This window comes from Pantherophis guttatus, chromosome 1 (assembly GCF_059756535.1).
Source record: "Pantherophis guttatus breed Tessera chromosome 1, ASM5975653v1, whole genome shotgun sequence".
NCBI classification, from domain to species: domain Eukaryota; kingdom Metazoa; phylum Chordata; class Lepidosauria; order Squamata; family Colubridae; genus Pantherophis; species Pantherophis guttatus.
Window position 1 is genome coordinate 305,294,423 of NC_142063.1, and position 26,949 is coordinate 305,321,371.

Sequence of the window (26,949 nt, forward strand, 5' to 3'; positions counted from 1 at the left end):
CAAAATGAAGGAATTGAAAGCAATAATGTTTTCTTTCAAAATGAAAAAATTGAAATGAAAGAATTGAAAAATTATAAACTCTGGCTTGCCTTCTCCTCAAGAAGATTAGTATACAGTAGCATACTAAATTGCTCTTAAATTGATCAGGACGATTCTTTGATTGTAATTAAAAATACTGTGAAATCCAGAAATGTTGTAGTTGGTATGGAGCTGGATTGCTATTATTCTGCTCATCCCATTATCTGGCATTTTTGATGCCAGATAGCTTGTTGATTTTGATTTCCTGTTGAAATGCTCTTTCTGCTTCGTTTTTTTCTCCCGATAACTTTCAGCACTATTTATTTAATAACACCATGAACACCATGAGTTTGTCATTTGAAGAATATGAAGCATGTATAGATCAAAATGAATGGTTAAGGTTTCCTCCCTCCCTCCCTCCCTCAAGACAAAAAATACAAAACTACAGAAGTTGCAGAAACTGGAAAAAATTAGAAATAGATCAAATTCATTTCTGTAATGGATCAAATCAAGGGAAATTTGTTTCTCAGACTTTTTTAATGTGAATCCCAGCATGTGAAATGTGAATATGATAGTAGCAATCTCTGACTCCACTTTACTGTGGGTAAACTTAACAAAAACGTGGATGTCAAATTATGAAAAGAAGCTGATTGCAAAGCTGTAAACCCTAACCTTCAAAATTATGGAAACAGTGATTCACATACATATTGGCCTTTTGCACAAAGGCCTCTATCCTAGTTGTAATAAAAAAAACCTCATTTACTAAGTAATTAAAATGGCATAATCCCTGTTCAGTAGCAGACAGGAGAGAAGAGGAAATTTAAATGCATCATCTTGTAAAAGATCTTTGCTCACTGGAATGTGGGACATAATGTTCCTTCATAATGGGATATTTTGTAGTAGGTTCTTCTTTTTCAAATGAGCAAGCTTTCTTGATTTGTTTTGTTTTGTTTTGTTTTTGCCTTTCTTTTGAAGATGTTTCGCTTCTCATCCAAGAAGCTTCTTCAGCTCTGACAGGACAGCGGAAGATGGAAGGGGAATGGAAGGATTTATATTCCTTGCAGACAGCTGGTAATCTGCATCCTTTTAGAGGGTCATTGAAGCACTTGGAGGTTTATCTGTGTCTTCAGGGTCTCCTGGTTTCTGTAGACCCGCTAAAAGGATGCAGATTACCAGCTGTCTGCAAGGAATATAAATTTTTCCATTCCCCTTCCATCTTCCGCTGTCCTGAAGAAGCTTCTTGGATGAGAAGCGAAACGTCTTCAAAAGAAAAAACAAGAAAGTCCAGTTGCCTCCTGAAAAAGCACCTTTGGGACAACCATGACCTGGATGACTGAGAATCTCTATAGACTTTGAGCTAACTAATGGGTAGATGTAAAACAAGACAGAGGAGGAAGACAAAAAACAAATGGAGTAAAGCAAAGCATCTGTTGTAAATACAATCCTCTATAAAAGGTAAAAAAATCAGGAATATCTGCTTAGGTGACATTTAAAAAAATTGAGAAAACATTAAGACAGGCTTCTTAACCTGGTGCCTTCATTCTCTTGCCTGGAGTATAATGGGAGTTATCAAAATAAAATAATCAAAATATTTCCATTATTTGGTCTATATTTTATGCCAATAATGGACTTTTTAATGCTTTGTCACATTTTTGTAGCATTCCCTTATTATTTAAGTTAAATCTTTTACTTGAAACAAGGAGGAGTTTTCAAGCTTAAACCTTAGCTGGTAATAAAGATGTGTAGGTTTAGAAGTATAACTATATTATTCATAGAACTTTATTTCAGGAAAAGAAAAAAGGTAAGATTATAGAAAATATTTTGGAAAATCTGCTCTATCAGATCTTAGTTCCTTATAACAAAATTATATTACAGAAGACGGTTTGCTTCTTATCTGATCAAAATGAGCAGCGAGAAGTCATTTCATATATATTGATGATGATGATGATGATGATGATGATGATGATGATGATGATAACAACAATTACAATTCAGCAATCCTCCTGTTTTTTAGAATATTATACAGGCTAAAATGTAAGCTTCGCTAAAGCCACCTAAAGATCTGGATATGATGTTTTGTATCATTTCATAATAGGAAATGTTATTCCCATGTCTTGGAGTTCAAAAGAGTGCAGTATACCAAACCTTGCTTTATTCTGGTTCCTTCTTTACTTAGTAACCCATTTCCCTTTGATTTTTCACAGTAGGCGGCTGAACAAGAATGCTGGGAAGGAAACCTTCAGCGTGGGGGTCTGGTGCCCTGGCTGAGATTACTATTGCAGGAAGCTAACTGAACAATAGCTGTAGAATATTGTTCCTATTTTCTTCTTGGTGTTCTTGGCTTGACTGGTATTCCTCCCTGAAATATATTACAGAGGTATAGCTCATTTAATAATAGAGTAACTGCCAATGGGACACTTAAGCAGAGAAGGAATATTATAGTCTGATGTACCATATTTTTGTTTATATTGTAATTATGTCTTCTTTTAAACAGCCATGCCTTTTAGTCTGTTGCTTTAATTATCAATTTGCTCTATTATGGATGGTTGGTTAGTAGCCATCTAAAGTAGCATGAACGTCTGGAGTTACGGGCAAGGGTTTGTTCTTTGATGTATGAAGACAGAAAATCCCAGTTGTAGAAAGACTAACTAGCAACTTTGATGTGTTGAAATCTGAATAGTTTTGTTCAGATATTCTTTTGGGAAGAAATGCATGTGTCCCTGAAGACCTTCTCCTTAGTACCCAATTTCCCTGCAAGTCTAATGAAAGGTTAAACTTCTAAAATTTGTTCAACCAAGCAAATATATAGGACAAAATGAAATTCAAGTGATTTCTGACATTTTAGCCTTGGGCAATGCATATCAACATAGATAAGGCCCATGTTCATATGGCTTTGAGTTTAAAAACCCTGTTCTGTAAGAGGCAATAGTAAACCTGAAAAGTCATATGGAGACTTCTTCAAGTTGGGCTGAACTCCTGTTGACTTAATGGAAACATTCATGAAGCTTTATTGGTATGATATAGAAGTGGTTTACTTGTGTTCTCTTTCAGGATGATTTTCCAGTTTGCCTATCTAAAACCATAGCATGGATTTTCTGAAGTGTTCTTCCATTTAAAAAAATAATCCTACTCTGCATTTTAGATTGCCCCAAATAAACCAGATGATTAACTTGAGATAGTCTAGGACAGAAGAAAATGGTCTTTTTGGTTACTGACTAGAGTTTTGAGAATATAGTATAGAACAACAATATAAAAGCAAGGAAACTTTGCTGTTGATAAAATAGCTGCCACTATGGGTCACGAAACATCTTTTAATTAGAAAGCAAACTAGTGAGATTGCTGCCTGCTATATTCCATAGCAACTCCCCAGGATGGTGTCTACATTTTTTTCTGGGCAGGTGTGTGTATTTCTTGTGGCTGACTCTCCCATTTTTATTTTCTAAGAATGTATATTGTCCCATGTGAAGCCTTGAGACATTCTTAAATAAATATGGTATTTTGTTTTGCAGCATATTTCCTTCCTTTTATATTTTTAACTTAAAAGCATCAAAGGAAATAAGTGAAGTCATGTTGCGTGGGGAACTTCCTAGGCCTCAAGGGAGGTATGCACTGGCTCATTAGGGGCAGTGGGTACCACATTGCCTGTCCCTAATAGGGATAGTCCCAGAGAATGTTCTTCTTTTCAGTTTAGGCTAAGTAGGCAAAAGGTTATATTGATCATTTTTTATTTATCAAACTTCTATGCTGCCCATTTTGCCAAATTTGTTTCTTTTTCTTTCCCGTTTGTGCGCTCTCTCGTTCTCTCTCTCACTCTCACTCTCTCTCTTCCCCCTCCCTCCCTCCGTCTCAGCAGCTGGAGGAAACTCCCTCTGCCCTGTGGCTATTTGTGGTAAAAGTAATGGGGGGGGGGGGGCGAAATAGGAAACAGATAGAAAGCCATTCCAGAAAAGTGAGTTAGGAGGGAAGATGTCTGAATTGTAGTTAGCAGAGCCAAAAAGTTAGCATGGGCTACAGCTGATCATGTTTATCATTAATACAAATTCCTGTCAGATATTGCATCAACTGGCATACAGTATTTCTAAGATAATGCACAAGATTTTCTAAATTATATAAATGAACAAATTTACCTGACCACTGCAGGTAAATGTGGATTTACTGTGGCAGTAAATCCACAAATGAACTGTGGGTTAATTCTGAATAAAGATAATTGAGGTTATATGACAATTGAGGTTGTATGTCGATGAATGAGAATGTGGATCAAAAGACTGAGAGGCCAGGTTTGTATATTCTCTTGTCCTCTTTCTGCTTTTCTCATTCTTTTTCTTCTCAATATTTCATGCATCTAATACCAGGGTATAAAAACTCCACAAACTATTACTTGCAAACTTAATATCAGATGCTGTATAAGGTAAGTACTATTCTATATTGTCTAATTTCCCAGCAAATTATAAAAAGGAAAAACACCTTGGAAAATCTGTCTTTTTCATCATACAGATTTTATTTTTATTTATTTATTAGATTTATTTGCCATCCATCTTGCCTCGAGGCAACTCTGGGGCAGTTTACACCATTAAAAGCTATAAAACTGTAAAACATAAATACTTCTAAAACAATAAAATGGAATTACTATCAAAAGTAAAATTGCAGTTAAAAGATGGGGGGGAGGGAGCAGGATGCACAAGGGTGAGGTAGGTTTTTCTCTTGTCTGAAGTGGTATAGCATCTCCTGCTTGAGCAGAGGACCGGGCTAGATGACATCCAAGCTCCCTTCCAGCTCTATTCTGATTCTGATTCTTAATCCATCAACCACTTCCAGCATGATATTTCCCTATTGGGGCTCCAAGCCAACTGGCAAAGCGAGGTCTTTGGGTTCTTATGGAGGTCAGAAGGGTGGGAGCAGATGTCACCGGAGGGAGGGAAGGGGGTACGACATACCAAAGGGCAGAAGCCAGAGAAGAGAAGGCTTTTCTCCTGGACCCTGCCAGGAGTCCCTTGACACATGGGATCCCGCCCATAGGAATGGAACTACTTTTGGTGCCATGCAAAAATTGTTTGTGGAAATACCTTAGATCTTAACACACATTTTTCCTTGTAACATTCTGATGATTTTTACATTACTTCCCCATATTTCCAGCATTTTTATGAACTTTTCAGTCAAGAAGGATAGATTGATATCATCCATGATACAGCTTTATATTTAGCATGGTGCCATTTAAATTAAAAAAAAATGCACACAAATAAATGTAGACAACTTTTCTAAATCTGTGTTTCAGATTTGGATCTCATTTGAATCATTTACTTTTGGACAGAAAATCTGATTATTAACTCTTAGCTACATTCTAAAAAGTTGGAGTACAGGAAATGAACAAGCATCTGTGGAAACATGTTCTTCTCCTTTAGAACCCTGTACATCCTGACAGTAAGAATCAATCAAAACTTGTTTACAAAGGTTATTTTTAGCATGAAAGAATATCTTCTTTGAATATTACAGTAGACTAAGAAGACAAGGCATTGTTATATATTGATTATTAACATTTTACTAATTTGCCATAACTGATAATTTTCCTTGTCAACAAAGCTTTCATTTTCAAATATAGCACAACCTTCCAGTATTAAGTCAAGTGATTTGTGTATTCCTACCCAAATATTATCTTCAACACTGCAGAAATGCTATGCCTCACAGACATATACTGCAAATTTTTTGTTCTCTGTATGATGGAAATAAAAATTTCTGTCCATTCCAATAGATCCATGGACTTATTTATTCCTACTTTATCATATGCTTTAATGTACTGTAAAAAATAAAATGAACAGTTAACACAGTGCAATAAAAGCTTATTATATTTAATTTAGAATATGAATGTCACTCAGCCCAGGTTTTGGCTGGCAGTGTTGCAGGAGGCCTTCCAGGCAAAAAAATGAGGCGCGGGGGGCTGCACGTGGCACCCCCATGCCCTGTTTTGTCTGGCAGGGTATTGCTGGAGACCATCCAGGCCAAAAACCCCATTTTGGCCGGCAGGGTGCTGCCCCCCCCCCCAGGGCTGGTCCATGGACAACTACAATGCCAATCCAGCCCCGAAGAAATCTAGTTTAACATCTCTGCCTTAATGACTACCCCAAAGTGGATCTCTCTGTGGATAGTACACTGCCCAGTGTCCCAAAGGCCCTTATGGCTCTGAATGTGTTGTCCTTCAGGGAAAAGTTTAAGATAAGGCTGTTCTAGCAGACTCTGAGTTACCTTTCTGAATGGTCCCACAGAGTAACAAGTGTGATATAATATATCTGATTTGTTCTTCCCAACATGTTTGTTTTATTTTTTATTGTTTCAGTCACTAATGAAGGTAAAGGTTCCCATTGCACATATGTGCTAATTGTTCCCGATTCTAGGGGGCAGTGCTTATCTCCGTTTCAAAGCTGAAGAGCCAGTACTGTCCAAAGATGTCTTGGTGGTCATGTGGCTGGCATGACTAAATGCCAAAGGCGCACGGAACGCTGTTACCTTCCCATCAAAGGTGGTCCCTATTTTTCTACTTGCATTTTTTATGTGCTTTAGAACTGCTAGGTTAGCAGAAGCTGGGACAAATAATGGGAGCTTACCCTGTTATGCAACACTAGGAATTCGAACTGCTGAACTGCTGACTTATCGATTGACAAACTCAGCATCTTAGTCATTGAGCCACCGCATCCCTTCAGTAATGAATGGGCAGTCTTAAAAGTGGATTGACTGGCAATTCTGAAAAGGACATCTGCCTGATTCAATCGCCTGACTTACTTTAAAGTAAATTCCTGTGGTTCCCATTCACAGCTCTGTTTTATAAGAACTTCTATATGCAAAGCTTGGAGTTTTCCTGCAACTTCCATTTTCGATTGTTTGGAACACATATATTCTTACATCTCTAATACCTGACTGCAAACAGCAGACAAAAACTCTTAATTTAGAAAATACTTTCCTCAGAAAAAGAGCCTATATTTGGCACCTGTTACAAAATGTCATTAGAAAATTATTTAAATACAGCATAAGACAATATTCATTTCACAGCCACAGCCAAGCAAGATGGGCGGGTGAGCTAAACTGTTTCCTTCTCTGCTGAAGTGTATTGAGGTTCAAGACAATGGTTCCAATAGCTGCTTCAAATTCTCAGTCTATTTCGTCATTTTTCCTGCTTCCCAAGTCTTCACATTTCTTTCCTTTTTGTTCTCATAGGGCTGGCCGTAATAGTAGGCAGAGGGAAGTAGCTGCCATATATGGCAGGTACAGAGGAGAATCAGATTCACTTTTTTGACTCCTGCTTTGTGGAGCTAGATTCCAAAAGATCCTTCCAGGATATGAGCAGGTTGTTTTGCATCCCTAATTACCTTCAGAACCATACTTTAGAACTTCGTTGGTGACCTATCCTTCTTTGTATTTCCTAAAAATGTTCATTTTTTTGTTCAGATTTTGTTTTCAGATTTCAGATTTTCACTAGCATAACTACACAGATTTTTTTATTTTTTTATTTTTTTAATTTGATTTTTATGCCGCCCTTCTCCGGAGACTCAGGGCGGCTTACAATGTGTTAAGCAATAGCCTTCATACTTTTGTAAATTTATACAAAGTCAGCTTATTGCCCCCACAAACTGGGTCCTCAATTTACCTACCTTAGAAAGGATGGAAGGCTGAGTCAACCTTAAGAATTGTTTGGTATTCCATTTTTTCCTCATTGAAACTGTTTGCAGTTGCACTTTTAGCATCGCTTTAGACTAAGCCCACCTTCCGTGAGCTAATTTTCCCATGAATATCTCTTGCCATATTATCTTATTATGCCTTTGATGATTAAAATATCTTTTTTAAAGTCCAAGATACATATTTGACTACATTCATCTGCAATATTATTTTTTAAAATCTCAAATTTTATTTTTCTTACATTTTAAATTGTATCCCTTTGAAAGGAGAAAAATTGCACATGTTATTTTTAAACTAAATTGAAAAAATGTATCCCAGTGTTTTGTTGGGTAATATTTCTATACTACCAAAAGCGGTTGCTTCCATAAAGGGCATTTTAAAGGTCATGAATCGGTTAGAATATATATTATGCATAAACTTATTTCCTGCCCATTCTGAGATAATTGCTGAAATCATAACCATTTGTAGTTTTTTAACTCTGCACTTTTTTAAAAAGTACATATATCTATATCTGTTAACAGTCCTTTCTGTTAAATATCCATCTATCTTTCACCAACATCTAATGAAAGTAATTTCCTAGAGATGGAAATTTATGTCCTATACTAGATAATGTCATTAATCAACCAAGACTGTAGTCAAGAGAATACATAAACCTATAAAAGTGTCTAGCACTTTTTCCCAATTTGATTGACCCTTCCCAAACCTCCCTAACAAACATGAATATTGGCTTTGGTGGAACCAAGATGAGGGATGGTATCCTAACAAACTTTAGCTTTACCTTCTATGAATAGACCCTCTACATGATATGCATGTTTGATCCTGAAATTTAGTTATGTTTCAAATGTTATTTGGGATGGAGAGGAGGAGATGATGATTCTTAATTTTGAAGCAATTAAAGGAGTTTTCTGTGGCCAGTGATGCTAGCAAGCTTTTCTGATTTTACCAAAATGTAGGAAATATTTACTTGTAAAACATTATATAAGTTAGTAATTGTGTGAAAATATAATTCTCAATAACTCTTACACGTACCCTGCTGTTACCCTGCCCACGTTGGTATCTCCATGTTGCAAAATAAGAGGATAGGGCTAAAGATCAAAAAACAGTGGTGACCTTTAAGACCCCTATTAAATTTGTCACTAGTTATTATTTGTAACACAGTCTTCCTAGCTCATAATACTTGTTCTTCTGCATTTCTAGAGTGTACTAAAACAGAATCAGTTTGTTTGCTGCTATAGCTAGTAGGTATGTGTCAACAAGAAAAGGCAAAGTTAAGAAAAATAAAAGACAAATATAAAAGAAAAGAAAGAAATAATAGCTGGCAAAATGAAAAAGGAATGAAAATAATAATTAAAACTTTTCTCTTGGGTTTAATGGAAAAAGACTGCGGGGGGGATGGAATTTTGATGTTATATTTGTTGATGGGAGCAAGATTGCTTTATGCACAAAAATGGAAGGACACTTTAATCCCCACAATGGATGAATGGTTGCAAAAGCTGACGGAGTTAGCAGAGAAGGCTAAATTCATTGCTTTGATAAAAGAAAAAAACACAAGTACTTTCGTTTCTACTTGGAAACCGTTTCTGAACTTTGAGCTTGAGGTGGAAAAAAATGAAACTTTGATTTTGGGTTTTACATAGATTTGCTGTTACAGAAATGGCTAGTTTATACTATTATGTAAAAGTAAAAAATTGAGGTTCGATGTTACTTCTTATTCTACTGTAGCAAAGTGAGTCAGAAGTCAATGTCTTTTCTTTCTTTTTCGCTTCTTCTCTGCACTTTTCTCTTCCCGTTTTCCTCCCCTACTTTTCCTATTATTTACTTTTGTATTTTATATTATAAACTAATAAAAAGGTAAAGATGGTAAGCTAAAAATGGGGAGTCATGGATGGCTAGGTCCAGAACCTCTATTTTTCTTTTCTGTAATGATTCTGTGTTGGGGTTACTATGGCTTAACATCTGGTTTACATATATAGTATTGAAACATGCTACAATTGTGTTTATTTAGTCCTGGCAAAATAGTAAATAATTGCATCAACATTGGGGAGGATTACATGGGGAAACTATCCCATTTTCCCCCTCAATGGATAATGTTACTGATAATGTTCCTACTATGGATGTATTTTCCCAACAACTATAACAGGCAAGATGTTTGCTTGAAGAAGGAGATCAAAAGAGTTACTGTTCCCTGACATTAACAGTTAGCATCTGAACAGTCAATCTGTTAAAAATCTGAGATTTACAATATATTGAAATTTATTTATCAATGAATTTATAGGAATTACTTCCAAATTTATATCCTACTATAGTATATTAATTATCACATGTAATTTCTATAGAAATACCTTTGAATGCTATTTTGGTGATGTTCCTTCCTATGCAATAGGTAGACAATATCCTATTTTTAGTGCTATTTTATATGTATATTTAATCGAATATACATTACATTCCACTGTCCTCTGTATGACTTAATACTAACTGGGCATAAGATTCAACATCCCACTGTCTAATTTACCATTACTTTAAAATGACTGTATTATTTAACTTTCTAGTTAAATTATATATTTATTACATATAGGGATTTTCAGTAGGATTTCGTTGTTAATTGCTTACTATCTTTCCCGTTTCACTTCCTTTCACCTCTGTTTCCCACAACCCATGCTTGCAGTCTGCACCCACAATGAGAGAGAAACTGAGAAAGATCAACAGCTGGATAACTTGTACCTGAAAGCTTTAGAGGGTTTTATCACTGTCATCACACAGGATGGAGACATGATCTTTTTGTCTGAAAACATCAGCAAATATATGGGCTTAACACAGGTAAGCATATTATCTACTCATTTCTCATACAAGCTGGATATGACTCTCTGCTCCTTCTCTCATTCTGCTCTTGGTAAATAATTTTTTTAAAAAATAAGATTGAATAAAATATTTTCTATATATCTCAGAGAGGCAAAAGATACCTGTTCTGGTGTCTCTGCAGCATTGTTCCATGAAGAGACCAATGCATTTGTGTAGGATTAGAGACACAAGAAGATGCTCTGAAGCCATAAAAGTTCTATGTATATAGCTGTGTAGTGTAGAAGAATAGAGATTTGTATGCATATATCTGCCCAATAAAACATACCATCAGTTTGGACAGAGGATGTGAGATATTTTGTACAGGTAGGACTCAGCCATGCATCCTCCTTTTGGCTTCCTGTCTTTTTCATTTCACATTGAAGGTTTGTTTTGATTTTCATTATTGTCTAGAGTTCAACTCAGGGGTGGGTTTCAAAACCCGTCGCTACTGGTTTGCTCCTGTGTGTGTGCGCGCACTCGCACATGCGCAGAAGCATCCGGATCGGTGGGCAGAGCCTCCCGCTGCTGCCGCTACTGGTTCGCCCGACTTGGGGCGAACCGGTAGCAACCCACCACTGGTTCAACTAAAGATATGGATGAGTTTGAAAGTATTATTAATAAGGACAAGTCTGTACAACATAGTTCACAAGATGGTCTACAGATGGTGCTGTTAAAAAGCCAGGCTGATGCATCCTCAAACTGGGAATTCTGCAAGGATTTGATCCCTTATCGTCTATTTCCTCCCACATCTGCTCCTGCTGAGTCAGCCTCAAGTGGTTGATTATTTAACTTGGTGGATCAGAATCCTTAGCACTGATTTCTCCAAGTCAGATGAAACAGTAATAGTTACCTGCAAAGTTTTTGATCCTGTGACTCCTAAGGAAATCGATAGTATCCTCATAACTGTCAGTCTGTTTACCTGCTTATTAGAACCATCTCCCTCCTGGTTTATTAAAGCCTGCCAAGAAATGATATGAGGTTGGCTCTATGCAGTGGTAAATGTTTCCTATCCTAGGAATCCCTTCTCTTGGTCATCTATACTTTTATCATTGCACATGTGGATTACTGCAATATGTTCTACATCGGGCTGTCCATCTTTATCATGTTGCTTTTGTCACATTCTCTCATGTGGTTTTTATATGTTTGAGGATAGATGAAATTTTCATCCATCTGTCTGTCTGTCTATCTATTTCACTCATTGTACAGGTAAATTCATTTTGTAATTTGTTTATCTCTTCGCTTCTTCTCAATTGATTTTATTGTCTTTTCTGCCAATAAGATAGAAATGCCATTCTTGGTTTGTTCCCACCTTTTTTTTTTCTAGGTGGAATTGACTGGGCACAGCATTTTTGATTTCACTCACCCATGTGATCATGAAGAAATTCGGGAAAATCTAAGCTTGAAAAATGGTAAATATTTTTTTAAAATGTACTTGATCCCCTGGAAGATTTATTATAACCTGAGAATGAGTGTTCAAAGTTGCATTATATGTACATATTATTTATGGGCAAACAATCCCTGGTGGATGGTTCAGTCAGGGACTCCTAATTGTTACTTTGTATTAGTGTGGGCATATCCTCATCCTTGTATCCTCCTAGTTCTTTCCTCTAGGTTGATACAGGAGTATCAGGAGAATCCAGCCTTTTTAAACTGGGATGTCTCCCCTTTACCTACCAGGTTTCTGGACTGATCTCTGGCTTGGGGAACCTGGCTTGGAAAGATGGACCAACTCAAACAGCAGTTGACTATATTGAGAAGAACCCTGAATTATAGCACCTAAATTGTGTAGAGTTGTGTCTGTCTGTGTTGTGAAGCAACAGAGATATCTTGGTGATGGTACACCAGCCCCATTACCAGTCAGGATTCTTCTGAAAGCATTTTGAAAGCCATGTTCCTGGCAAAAATGAATAGGATAGCCAGTAACAGCTATACTGAAAAGGAGATATGGGTTATCCAGTGCCCCTTCCTAACAATTGTTGCTCAGACCCAAGATGTATGGACAGAGGTGGAGAAGGACTATACAGTCCTCCCCACCACCACTGCTCTTCTTCATTGCTACCAACCATTGCCTGTTATTCGGTCTCCTAGTGAGCATAGATTTAGCACCATCAGAATACTCCTTCCTTCCCTGTTTCCCATACCTCCTTAGCTGTTAGTCACTTCTTTTAGATTCACCCATGGAAAACACTTGTGCAAAGTCTTGAGTATATTTTGATGGACATACTCACAGACATGCTAGATTAAACCCACCAGACTAGCCGTCTATCAAACTTGTCTTTTATCCTATATTAAGGATAATAGATGAAAGATGTTTTCATGCCAGTTGTGATGTTTGATGGAAGGATAGGGAGCCAAAGTCAGCGCAATCTACCCATCCCTTTCTTTAATTCTGTCTGTACATAGATTGGTCAGAAAGGACTGATACTCTTGATCTGAAGGAAACTTCTCTTCCCTATGTTACCTAGTGCCTATTCAAATGTTACCTGACTCTATCTCTAGGAGAAATTGAGGGAGGGGGGAAGCTAGATTGACCTTTTCATTCCCCACTTCTCCTTAGTATATGAGGACAAAAGCAGCATCTATGTTACATTATGAAGCTGGGAAGTCGGAAATTGGATGGAAAGGGAGATATTTTGCTAAAATCTGTCAGAACAAACCTAGTTAAATAATTAAATCAGTTTATAGGCAATAATACATTTGTGGATTTTTTTTTTGTTTTAACCATATCTATTGAAACATTGCATGTACAATTATACACCATATTAAATTTGTTAGTTTTTAAGATGTCACATGGTGTTTTTTTTTTCCTGATTAAAGTTGTTAGTTCCTTCTGCAGAAAATAGTATTGGGTGAGGGAGCTTATTATAACATCCACTACCCAGCCCAAAGGGAATCTAGAGCAGTGTTTCTCAATCTAGACTAGAATTCCCCAACTAGCTATAGTGGCTGGGGAATTTTGGGAGTCAATGTTCACACATCTTAAAGTTATCCAGGTTGAGAAACTATGATCTAGAGAGTCAGGAAACTATTGATCTTTGTGAGTAATAAAAGCTTTAGAATGTAACCAACAGAACATAAAACTGTTCTGAGAAAATGGTAACCTTATTTAGTTAATAATCACTCAGAAATGTAGCAGGTTTACAGTAACAAAATAGTGAAGCTAACATTTTTTTATATAACAAAAGTGACGATTTCCTCAAACCTGAGCTGTTTGCTCATTGAAATCTGATTATTAGTAAAGCAATAACTAGTTTATCTTGCAACATTTCAATCCCCTTGTAAGGTGACATCCAAAGTAAAGATTTAAACCTTGGAAATTCTGACAGAAAGTGAGTTTATATATATTTCCAGGGCTAATATGATTAGGTTTTTTTTTCCTTAGGTCCAGGTTGTGGGAAAAAAGGTAAAGAGATGTTCCTGGAACGTGACTTCTTCATGAGAATGAAATGCACTGTTACCAACAGGGGCAGAACTGTAAATCTCAAATCTGCCACATGGAAGGTAACTTTAGTGACAATGGTTGAAAAAATTCAGTCTGATTTTCTTCCCTATTGTTCTATATTATAATAATATAATTATACAAACAACTTTTACATTTCAGGTTTTGCACTGCACAGGACAAATTAAGGTCTATAATACCTGTCCTCCTCATGCTCTGTGTGGCTTTAAAGAGCCACTCTTATCCTGCCTTGTTCTGATGTGTGAGCCCATTCAGCATCCTTCCAATACTGATATTCCACTGGACAGCAAGACTTTCCTGAGCCGTCATAGCATGGACATGAAATTTACTTACTGTGATGACAGGTGAAATGATAATCTCTTTTTTGTTGGGAAACATAAGCAGCCTTGTCTATTTCTAATATGACTGTAGAATTGTTAAAATTCTTAAAATACACATAGACACAGCACAAAGAGAACATGGCAGAGTTCTAGTACATTATACTAGCTCATCCAGAGCTTTTTGGTGGGAGAATTATATCCTTGCAAATTGAAAATACTACTGTGGAGGTTGATCTGTACTAAAACTTTTCTTCTCGTCATGTTATTATTTTTTTTTACTTTGAATATATCCAAAGGGAAAACTTTCAAAATTGTTATCTTCCTCCTGTAAGCTGAACTGGTACAGCCAACTATATTTTCATTCTATTTCTGAAGGCCTGAAGTTTGGTTTATCCATATAGGGGCAAAGGATCACACCTCTTCATTTTACAGAGAAGGATGTTGTTCATTAAATATCTAAAATGCTAAAATCAAAAACAAGAACTTGTTCTCTAATAAAGAAGATTATTTTTTTTAGTGGAAGGATATCATCAACAGTATCTTCTCATCAGCGGTGGGTTCTACTTACATTTACCACCGGTTCGAAATGGGATCGCGCATGCGCAGATCGCTGATGATGACATCCGGGGTGGTGGGCGGGGCCTCCAACCGGTTTTAATACCGGTTCTTGCGAACTGATCCAAACCGGGGGCAACCCACCATTGCTTCTCATATAGAATCATAAATAGAAAAATGCATTTTATTATACCTCATTTGGCCTAATATTCAGATTAGGATCATATATATTTTTTATTTATTTTATTTATTTATAAATTTTATTTGCCGCCCATCGAGTGACCACCTGTCATCCAACGAGATATAGGAGTTGTATCCCATCAGTATTTTGACTATCTCGGAACATCAGTGGCGGGCTGGCTATCCTCAGCTACTTTTCCTCAAAAATCTGAGCAATGGCTTTATAATGGTTCTTCAAGTAAGTATAGCTTCCACATATAGCATAGTGCCAAATGTCACAAAGCCTTAGTACAAAATTTTGCAGGGTCTCCTTTTGCAGTGTGAATCATTTTGGAGAATTAAATACTACTGATACATGCAGGTAAAATTAAGCCAGGCAGTTTTATAGGCATCTTAAAACTGCCTGCTTGCCTATAATATCCATTTGTAAAATAGATTGGTGATGGGGAAACTTGCCAAGGAGAAGAAGGGAGAGTGGGATGTCCACTTTCTCTAAGGGATTAGAAGGAAAGGATTGATTACCTTTGATCAAATACTAAGTCACAAACAAACAAAAAAGATGAACCAAACTTATACATATTGAAAGCCAGATAGCTGGACTAACCTCTCATGGCACCCAAAATATAATGGAAGTCTGTAGGTTCTGTGCCTGTTGTAATTATTAATTGCCAAAACCTGACGTCCTTTAGTTATCTAGTGCATTTGTGTTATACAGGGTTTTTTAATATTCCTATTGAACAGAAATTGTATTTTGGAAACAACTGCCAGGATATTACTCATTCAGGAAAGAGAATTCATTGTATGTCCCAGCTACATTAGTATTAGAGGGCATTTGACGATAGCTATATATTTTCTGTTTTCAAAACATTAAATATTGTTCTTTTTATACCATCAACACCTTGTTCCCACAGACAATTCTCACATAGGGGCTACATAAGAAATTGAAGGGCATGACAAAGAGAACAAACGGCTCTGAAAAGAAAAACATTTACCACCAAAACTGGGATTAAAATAACCAACTGAGGCTGTTCAGAAAATGGTACTCATATATAAGAAGTTAAATATCCTGTTTACCTGAAAATAAGACCTATCCTGAAAATAAGCCTTAGTTTTTTACGCGTGTGCCTACCGTGTTTCCCCGAAAATAAGGCCCTGTCTTATATTTTTTTGAATCCCGAAATAAGCGCTTGGCCTTATTTTTGGGGAGATCTTATTATTTTGGGTGTGTTGAGCAAGATGGGGCTCCTCTTGCCGTCTTACCTGATTTCCAGCTCTGTCTTCCTAACCATAACCAGAGGAAATGGTGGGGACCAGCTGCGCATGCACTTAAATATTTTTGGGGAGGGCTTATTTTCAGGGAGGGTTTACTTTGGGGGGGGTTATTTTAGCACATGCGCTCAAAAGCCCAATTGGGCTTATTATCAGGAGATGTCTTATTTTCAGGGAAACAGGGTAATATAAGCCCTACTCCCAAAATAAGCTCTACTTAAGAGCCTGCGCAGCTGGCCGGCTACTCATTCCGTCTGGTTGCTCACAGTGCCGCAGCCACGAGGTGAGCGGGGTGGAGCTGCCCCACGCACCACACACTGCCCTACCTCAGGACCCCCGCAGCCAGGCCATCCACGCCCCAACACCTGCCTCACGACGGCAGCATCAGCAGCCATGTGCAACAGGAGCCCACATGGCTACTGGGCTGGCCCACTTCTTGTCCTTGCTCGCAGCCACAACGGAACAGAAGGCCAAGTAGTGTGTTGGTGCTGCAGCCGCAAGGTGAGGCTGATGTCGGGGCGTGACTGGCCTGGCTGCAGGGATCTTAAGGTAAGCCAGTGTGGGCCATGTGATGCAACTTCACCCCCCTGCCTCACGGCAGCGGCACTGGTATACCACACAGCCTCCTGCCCCACTGCAAGGAAGCAGAAAAGTGGGCCTCCCATGTACTCTTAAAGTATATGGGGAAAAAATAAGACATTCCCCAAAAATAGTACTTATTTTCACTAGTGCCATAGTGCTTATTTTGTGGCTCAAAAGAAAATAAGACCCGGTCTTATTTTCGGGGAAACACAGAGATATCCTGTGTATAAAATTATGATAATTTTAAGCATAGTAAATTAGCTGTTGGGAATTAGGCATACTTTCCCACCTGTGGACTCTACAGTACAAATATGGTACCATTTCCCCACTTTGAGATTTCAGTCTATCTACATAGATAACTTTTTAGGACATTTCAAGTTGGTTGATATCCATTCATTCATTTTGCACCTTTCTTATTTTTACAAATAAGGTAGTGAATGTATCCAACACACCTTCCTCCTCCTATTTCCCTACAACAACAACCCTGTGGCGGGAGTTAGGCTGAGAGAGAAAAGAATAGGCCATTAATTGCTTCATAGGTGAGCCGCCTAAATAAGACTCTAAAAAGCAGATTTTACGATATGTGAGAATTATAATAATGAAATTCAAGTAAAGTGATGAAAATTGTGGCCCAATGATAGAAAAAAAGATTTGAAACACAATATCACAATTTTCAATAATCTTGTTTGGTTCTTGCAGATTACATAGCCATTATGTTACAGTCAGCTTGATAGACCTGAAGTCTATCTGAATCAAAGGCATAAAAATAAGCAATGTTCTAAGATCTTTTAATAAGGAAACAACCATTTAGCTTACAAAAGCAATTAGGTTGAGTTGACATTGCTTATGCCCCAACAAAATAAAACAGAGGAGAATCCATGTCTCAGTGCTAAAGCATCTGCTTTGCATGAAGAAGGTCCCAAATTCAGCCCTTGGTTTTAAAAGAATCAGGTGATAGATGATGAGGAGTTTCCCCCGTGACTGACAGTATGACTGTCAACCAACATAGACCTGCCTTCCTAATAATTTAGGAAGCCCATTTTTAATAATTTAATAATTGACCTAATAATTTAATAAATTGTTGAATAAATTTATGTATTTAAATAAACTATTAAATATATTTAATAATTAACAATAATTTAGAGAAGTCTATTTTTCCAGACTTCCTCTAAGGACTGTTTCAGCACCTGGATTGGAGAATTTCCTCCACCTTCTTGTTTTTCATGCTAACTGAGATATATGGGTGGGAAGTTAATTTAGCCTGAAACAGTTTTTGGGTTATTTGGGACTAAAGTTAAAGTTTTAAGACTCTACTTAAAATATCTACTGTCTACAACCCACAGCAGTGACCGGTTTTGAATGACACATTAATTCCATCTACTTTGACCCAATTAAGCATCTCACATAAACATGATTACTTAGTTGTTGATCTTTCTCTCAAGACTGTAACTTCCAATATGTCAGGAAATATTTTCATAAAATGTGTACGTTTTGTGTAATTAAAGCCAAATGGAGAAAGAATATCATGTCATCATGGTTAAGATTAGTAATGGCTAAGAAGATGGTTTCTTCATCCTTGAAACTAAATTGGGTAACTGCATGCTATCACCTCTCTAGCTCATTTACTCTGCCGCCAGCTCTACTAAATCTGTATTGGTTGCAACCAGTAAGAATTAAATAACAGCAAACCTACAAAAAAGAAGGCAGTGATCTAAAATATCTTTTACTATACAGTGTCAACAAGATTTGTCAATCTAGGGCTTCAGACAGGACTTTCTGAGTCCTAAAGCTCTTTACACACAGTCACTTGAGGTCAGGCAGGATATATAAATTTATATTATTATTACTATTACTATTACTACTACTACTATTATTATTATTATTATTATTATTATTATTATTATTATTATTATTATTATGGTTGGTTGCCTAGTCAGCCAGATGTTTAGACTGGATTGGCTATTTTTGTTCACTAAATGAATCTTTCCCAAGGTCCCAGAATAAGCGGATGTTGATTTTTAATAATATATCTGGCTGCTTCCATGCTGTCATTCCTTCTTCCTGTTGGTTCTCTTCTATTAAGAATCCCAGGTCTTGTTTGCCACAATGGAAGGAAAATGGCTTAGAAGAAGGTAATTTCAGCAGAACCCTTGGTTTTTAGTTACTGACTTTAACCCATGGGCTGGAGTCCTTCCAGAACAGTCTTTCTCAACCTCAGTAACATTCATGCTGACTGGGAAATTCTGTGAGTTGAAGTCCACACATCTTAAAAAGTCTGAGCAAGTCAGATACCCTCCTACTGATCTGTATTTTGTTTTCCCATACAGAGATATGGACATCATCCTCTCTTTGGTCCCAGGCCTGGGATTAATGTATTGGAGAGTTGCAACCATCATGCTAGGTTTTAATAGAGATAGTCCTTGACTTATGACTAGTCATTCAATGACCGTTTAAGGTATAACAGACCACCCAGAGCTATTTACGATCCAGTTTTGAAGCTCCACTGGCCACCACCTTCCCACAATCACGTGATCACATTTTGGATACAGCAATCAGGCTGCATTTACAGCTGTTTGCAGAATCACATAGTAATGTGAGTGCAATCTTTGGCATTTTTTGCTGGAAACTGGCATTTATTTCTAGTTTTTGGAGAAAAATGCCCATTGGGTATTATGGGTTTACCTGATGATTGCCACATTCACTTAATGTCAGTCACAAAAAAGCTCATAAAATTGGATAGAGTCATGTGATGATCCATTTAAGGACCTCCATGACTTACAACTGCGATTCTGGGCTCAATTACCATTGTAAATTGAGGACTGCCTGTAGTTGTTTTAGTCGGGACTGTATTGTTTCATTTTGTTTGTTTTTAAGTGTTTTAATTAATATTATATTTTTTAAGCTGCCCAGAATCCACTAAAGTAGATGGCTATATTAAATCATCATCATCATCATCATCATCATCATCATCATCATCATCATTTGTTGGTTTTTGAAAGAAGTGCTGGTTTCCTTTCAATTCTGACATTACTGTCTATAAATAATGGTTTATATCCCTTTTTGACATTTAAACACAAACCATGAGTGCATTTTTTCTGTTTCATGAAAAATGTTTACAGTCCAGTCAACCATGAATATAGATACTGATTTTTTTTCTAATCAAGAAAGTTGGTTTAGCCATCTCTGCAAGCTCCATCATTTTCACCAGTCATTTCTCCAATGTGGGTGGTTTGAGCCTTTCCATTTTTGAGCATGTAATATTCTGGCTGAAGTTATCATATATAAAAACAAAGTTCCATGATTATTTTTCTAGTTGTCTGTCCATTAGTTTCAGCAAAAAAAAAAAAAAGTTTCTGATTCTAATTGTACTTTAATTTGGGGGATGGTTTTTGAAATCTTTTTATTCGGCAACAACTTTGAACAGTCATTGAACACGTGGTTGTAGGTTGAGGACTACCTAATGCCTTGCCATTTTTTATAGTTTCTGCTAGCAGTATAGTTAAACTCTGACAACTTCTTACCCATTACCAAAAAAGGCAAGGATAAAGACTTCCACATAAACTAGGCAAGGATAAAGACTTCCACATGAAGCTAGGATAAATGAAAAGTAGGGGTTTCATTTCTTTTTATTAATCGGGCCTGTCACAGAAACCAACAACTCTTTTACAATATTTTCCTTTCTGTTTCTACTGATATCACACACTGTTGCAACTCCAAACTCTTAATGGCAGTGAATGATGTTTGGGGGGTGGGGGTTAAAAAATATAATACCCCCCCAAAAAAAACATACAAAATGTAGATGAGAGGTCAGTGTCAATTTGACTATATCTTCTGGAGATAGAGGAGATAAATTTGGGGCAGAACTGTCATTTTGCGCAGTACAGATAGAGACTCCTAGACACGGAGCCACACATGCAGTAGCTTAGGAGTCTGAATACTTTCTTTCAGGTCTGTTGCTGCATCTCTTATCTGTTCGTGAACCATGTGCCACTTGAAAGGGATGAAGTAAATGATATGAGATTGACAGGCCATTTATCATCACATCTGGTGCTTTGTGCCACATGGACCAAGCTAATGTGATTTCCATGCCTGCAGTCTGTATGCATTAAGTCTTTAAAAAGCATTGATTCTGAATGTTCTGTAGGTTTCAGAAATAAGCAAAGCTCTACTAGTACCTCTTTGTTAGGCTACTTCAGTAGAGTAGCCTAACAGCCTAGAGTAGCCCAGGTGGCTCAAAGGGCTGAAGAAGAAACACTTGTAGTGCATCATGTTTTATGGGGAGTAGAATAAAATTAACCAATTACAATATTTATTTCTAAAAATTAGACAAGGCCAGGTTTGTAATTAAAGGGGTAGTGCCTCAAGGTTAATGCTGCTTAAAGATGAGCTGAATATTAACAAGAGCATATGGATAGTTTATCCAATTATCAGAAGTCATAATCCTTGGATAATATTTCAGTATAATATAAGTCAGGGGTAGAATTTTCCTATTTTCCGCTTTGCCTGTTCTTTGAGAACATACCCATTGTCCTCTGACATTTAGGATCTAAACAGCTATTTGCCATCTTGCAGACATGGTCTTAGTGAGAATGGGTGAAAAGGCAATGAAATAACACCTCCTTTGTCCAAAAGATCTTCTATTCCAATAATACATATGATCCCGTTGACGTGACATTTCCACAGGATATATGTACTATAAGAAGTGCTTTAAAGGTGTATGTATTTCAGAGGCTAATGCCACGTGAAGGAGGTTTGATGCAGGTTGAAAAGATAAGATTAAAATAAAGTGGTATATGAAATGACTAAAATGTGTAATGTTGTCTTTCAGCACTAGAAAAAGTTCCTGAATGGTACTTATTCTAACATTTTAAAAGACAGTCACATTAAATGGTAATACCCCAGCTACCCTGAAATAGGCTGATTTGGAAAATATACACCCTGTTGAATGTATGTCATAGCCCTGAGAGTTGCTCATATAAAAGTGCACATATTTGGGAAATCGGTAATTGCCTTAATTCTGCATTGATGTGACTTGGCATTTCCCAAAAAGGAAGTTAGGATGACCAATGTCAAAGTTAGGCAAAGAGACAAGATACTAACAGCGCCATATAAAAATGAAATTGGCTTACAGCAGTAAAACTGCACCTTAAGCAATATTACTGGATCTTACTCCTGCATTAACTGAATTGAAATGAGAAACTTACATGTTTCATAACCATTGTTGTTATTATTATGGTTTGTTGTGTGGTCACCAAGATGTTCAGACTGAATTGGCATTTTTAACTGTCTATCAAGTCCTTCCCGATGACCTGGGATAGGGAGATGTTGCTGTTTGATGGTATTAAAGGTATCATCACAGTGTGTAAGCTGTTCCGAATAAAGCTGTCTTTTGCAATTGCCTGATGGTGACTTTGTCAAGGCCAAAGATGTTCAAATGGTGCTCTGTTTATTTTGGGATTGCACCCAAGGCACCTATTACTTTTTTTTTTTTTAATATAAACTTTATTGTTTAAAAGAAAGAACATTAAAAAAAAAAACACGTACAAGTTTCTCACAATTGAGAGACAAATTTACATATACAGTACATAAACGTCACCTATTAACTAATTTCCATTATTCTATATAAATATATATATTATATGTACATATATATAAACGTACAATAAAGTATTCCATATTCTATACCTCTGACAGTGCTGTTTTTTGTTATATTGATTTCTTCTAAATTTCATCTCTAGCCATTTCCTTTCCTCTGGTTTATCCATTGGTACCATCTATTCCATGTTTCATAATATTTAGAGTCTTCCTTATCCTGTAACTCTAAGGTTAGTCTATCCATCTCTGCGCATGTATATATTTTTTGTATTAATTCCTGATCTGTTGGCAATCGATCGCTTTTCCAGAATTGTGCTAATACTAATCTTGCCGCTGTGATTATATGAAGTATTAGGTATTTTATGCCATTTCGGATGTTCTTTTTGATCATGATCCAAGGCACCTATTACTATTGCTTTCTTCTGCTACATTCATTCTATTTCTATTTGCAGGTATTTGTATTTTGTTATCTTCCCCAGTTCTTTCTATTCTATTCTGCTGTCTCCAGATACTGCCACATCCACTGTTTATTATATATATTAGTATTGTTGCAGTTCAAGTCATTTCACACATTATACCATGGCAATTTATGCATTATTACATGGCAAAAGCAGGCTACTCTACTGTAACCACCAAATGAACAAATAACAATAAATTGTAACCCATCTTTGTTCTTTAACATGTTCTTGCAATCTTCTGTTTGTCATTGACCAAAAACCAGTATCTTTCTGTTTCATTGACTCTTTGTTGGAGATAATTGCCATGAGAGCATTGCATTGCAACCAGCAACCCATACCTTATGAAGCAAGACAACTAAACAATATGCTTATACTGAATTCTTAATGCTGACGTTGCAGAGTTTCCTATGGAGTTGCAGGGTTTATAGTTGTCTATTGGTTCCTGGCTTCTGAACCAGAGGTGGGTTTCAGCAAGTTCTGACCAGTTCTGGAGAACCGGTAGCGGAAATTTTGAGTAGTAGTAAAAAAATCTGACTGGCCCCGCCCCCATCTATTCTCTGCCTCCCAAGTCCCAGCTAATTGGGAGGAAATGGGGATTTTGCCTTCCCCTGGATTGGGGAGGAAATAGAGATTTTACAGTATCGTTCCCCTGCCATGCCCACCAATCCATGCCACGCCCACAGAACTGGTAGTAAAATTTTTTGAAACCCACCACTGTTCTGAACCCCAGCTCTGAATCTTCCCTGCTCTCTGTTTGAAGCAAGCATTATAGCACCTACCACCATTCCCCATGCTTTAATTACAGTAGGGAAGTCTTCTTTGCACAGTCCCCGGCATATTTTTCTAATTCTGAAAAGCAAATGTAGTGAGCAAACACTTGGGCAAAATGATGACTCTTCTTCTGTGGGTCGGCTGGATGGACTTTCTATTTTCTTCCTTCCTCAGTTACCAACCACAATTCACAAGATCAGCAGTAAAAACACTCTTACAGGTTGAAAACTGCTGTGGGGGGTAGGAGGGCAAAACTAGTGGCTGAATGAAAGCGCCCTTTAATTGCATGAAAAGAGGGAAAAGAGGAAGAAAAATAAAAGCCAGACTCCTTCAGGGCAGCACAAAAATCACAATCCTTATGAGAATAATGACAGTGTTACCGTCATTAGGGATAATGGCAACTACGTGCTTTCAGGCAGAGGAGACGCCGTATTTGTTCTAAGGTTTTATTTCCTGGCTTTGTAAGTTTAACGTCAACTAGGAGTGATGCAGTTCAAAGGGGAGGGAGTAACCTTATTGTAGTCTTTTCATTTCACAGTTTTTTAAAGAGTTTATCCAATTATACTATACAGATAATAGGATTCATGTGCCTGACTTAGATATGATCAAAACTATACACAATGTTAACAAGGTTATCCTGATATGTTGAGGAGGAGGAGAAAAAGGCCTTGTTTTTAATGACGGCAATTATTTTAATATAGGATACGTGTTATATTTAATAAAAGATAATCCTATGTATGTGATTTTTGAACAAATCTTCACAGCACCACTGATTTAGTCTAGTACTGATTTCTACATTGATGATGCAAGGATCAGAGTCACTGTGTGAAAATCTTTGTGGAATTTATGTTAGGAAGCATTATTGCATAAAATACAGCAGATGATTCTCGTGGAGATCTGGGACAATCTCAGTGTTAGTAGCTTGCCTAGTATTTGTTTGTTTAATTTTTGCTTTAGTAAAGGAAATACCAAAAACAATGAGCTAATTCCTAGCTATAAATTCCAACTGAAAACGTCAACACTGTGTAAATTATGACCTCAAACAGGAATAAAAGTCAAACGTTCAATTTTTAATTCAGTATTTATTAAATTCCACCTCACCCCATGGCTTTCTTCCAGTCAGTTGTTTCAAGAGTAATCAGAGCTGTAGTTATTATCCCGAGACATGAATGTTGCTTCATTTCTTACCTAGGACTAAGAGATAATCAAAATATGAATCAAATATGATCCTCCTTAATTTGCAAATTTCATTATTCTATATCTCTTTGAAGTCCTCCATAGAGTCCCATTATGTAGGTTTTATTGATAATGTAATATAATTGACTTGCAATAGTTTGGAAACTTTGGTTAAAGCTTATCATAGGTAACTGTAATGTAGGTGCAATGTTTGCACCATGTTCAAGTAAAAAATGATATTATGTGAGAGGGAAAGAGAAGTATAACCATGGCCAAAAGTTATGAGCAATGTGTCTGATGATAGCTTGGAGTCTGGATTTGAATTCCTAATCATAAATACTCTGGAGACTTACACCTTTTGTCACCTAGAAGTCCTTAGACTAGAAGATAGGAGATGCAGTGCAAATCTATAAAACATTATCTAACCCAGTCACAGGAATTATCCTGCTCATTCAGGAACCCTTATTAATGCTAGGCTAAGACTACAGATCTGACCAATATGTAAGATAGTGCATTAAACAGCTCTTGTTTTAAATGAAATGTGTGTTACATGCAGTTACCTGGATTATTCAGCACTTGATTACCACTTCTGTAGATTTGACAAGAACAGACTACGGGTATAATGTATTCAATAATTTCTTCTTGTAGGGTTTTTTCTTTTAAAGTCAGTATGTAATTAATATATGTATATTTTGTAAAGGATAACGGAATTAATTGGATATCATCCTGAGGAGCTGCTGGGCCGTTCTGCATATGAATTCTATCATGCACTGGATTCTGAGAGTATGACCAAAAGTCATCAAAACTGTAAGTCACCCTCAAAAACTATAATTATTAGGTGAAGCATGAGTTGAACATGACTCTAGTCAGCCAGGATAATCATCATCATCATCATCATCATCGTCATCATCTAGATTATGAGCCTTATGTCTCTTTCACAGAAGCTTGCATGTCAGGGACCCCGGCTGGAGTTGTATTTCTACAGACATCTGTATAGAAGGCTACATGTATGTCTCCAATTTCCTGTAAATGGTGTGATTTGGAAAATAATTAATGTTGAGAACCAATCCTTTCAAAAAGTGACCATATTATTTAAGAAAACAAAAAGCTGGAAAGGCCAATTTTTTTTTATAATAACTTGTGCATTACTGTTGTCACTAGGTCAGGAGAGAATGCAGATAGACTTCCTGCACATGGGCGAGATTAAACAAATATCTCTTTCCTTCTTATTTGAGGGGGAGGAGTTTTAGGTGTTAAGCACCTATTTATCAATAAGCAAAAATTGGTAGTGCAATCAGAAGGAACCTCTGGTGTGGGATATCCTTAAATTGATAGGGGAGTTCCATGTGACTCTGAAGCCACATTATCCATTGCTGAATTCAACTGTTTCCTCATTGCGGATAAAGGTGAATACATGCGTCCCAGGATAATGTTGTAAGATTCAGTCTGAGTGGTCACCAGGTCTTCCAGTTTTCCAAACTTTCTTACCAATGACTCAAACTCAGTGATAGCCTCACATTGCAATGAACAAGGACATTGCATTCAATTTTGCAACTGCTATGATTGTTGGCTGAGCAGGGACAAAAACAGCCAGAAAAATGATTGAAGCCTGGGAAACAGGCCCCTTGTCAGTCAATAGGAGTGCTGCCTAACAAGTACTTGGAAGTCGAGGATGCAGTGGCAGAAGGCAACAATTAATGACTTAATAGCCAGCCATCAATACTCTAATTAACAACTAAAAGCTGCACAGAACAGGAACCATATAAATATAACATGTAGAACAGTCCAGTGCACATTCCTGAAAAAAAGAAGTTCCCTGATGATGAACTAAAAGCTTGGAAGAATAAATCTTTGGTCCTGGTGACCGACCAGACTGGATACTTTTTCATCATTCATCACTGATCATTACCTATACAGATGCAAATATGCCACCATCCATGGCATAGGGTCAGGTTATTTCTGTCCACCCAATTAAATTGGGCAGTAGTGCATTTCAGATCTCCTGGGTCAAACAATATCATCTATCAGGGCCAAGAAGCATTCCTTTTCAGTAATTGTGCTGCCC

At 37.0% G+C, this 26,949-nt stretch overlaps 1 protein-coding gene across 2 annotated transcripts in view; it reads left to right on the forward strand.

Moving 5' to 3' along the window:
* Nucleotides 1-26,949, forward strand: part of EPAS1 (endothelial PAS domain protein 1) — a 100,694-nt gene that overhangs the window by 54,674 nt on the left and 19,071 nt on the right. For both annotated transcript variants that reach the window (XM_034427653.3, XM_034427652.3), the window contains exons 3-7: nucleotides 10,346-10,497; nucleotides 11,843-11,927; nucleotides 13,901-14,019; nucleotides 14,120-14,322; nucleotides 25,585-25,691. In XM_034427653.3, the coding sequence (XP_034283544.2) occupies nucleotides 10,346-10,497; nucleotides 11,843-11,927; nucleotides 13,901-14,019; nucleotides 14,120-14,322; nucleotides 25,585-25,691 (666 nt within the window). The remainder of the gene's footprint in view (nucleotides 1-10,345; nucleotides 10,498-11,842; nucleotides 11,928-13,900; nucleotides 14,020-14,119; nucleotides 14,323-25,584; nucleotides 25,692-26,949) is intronic.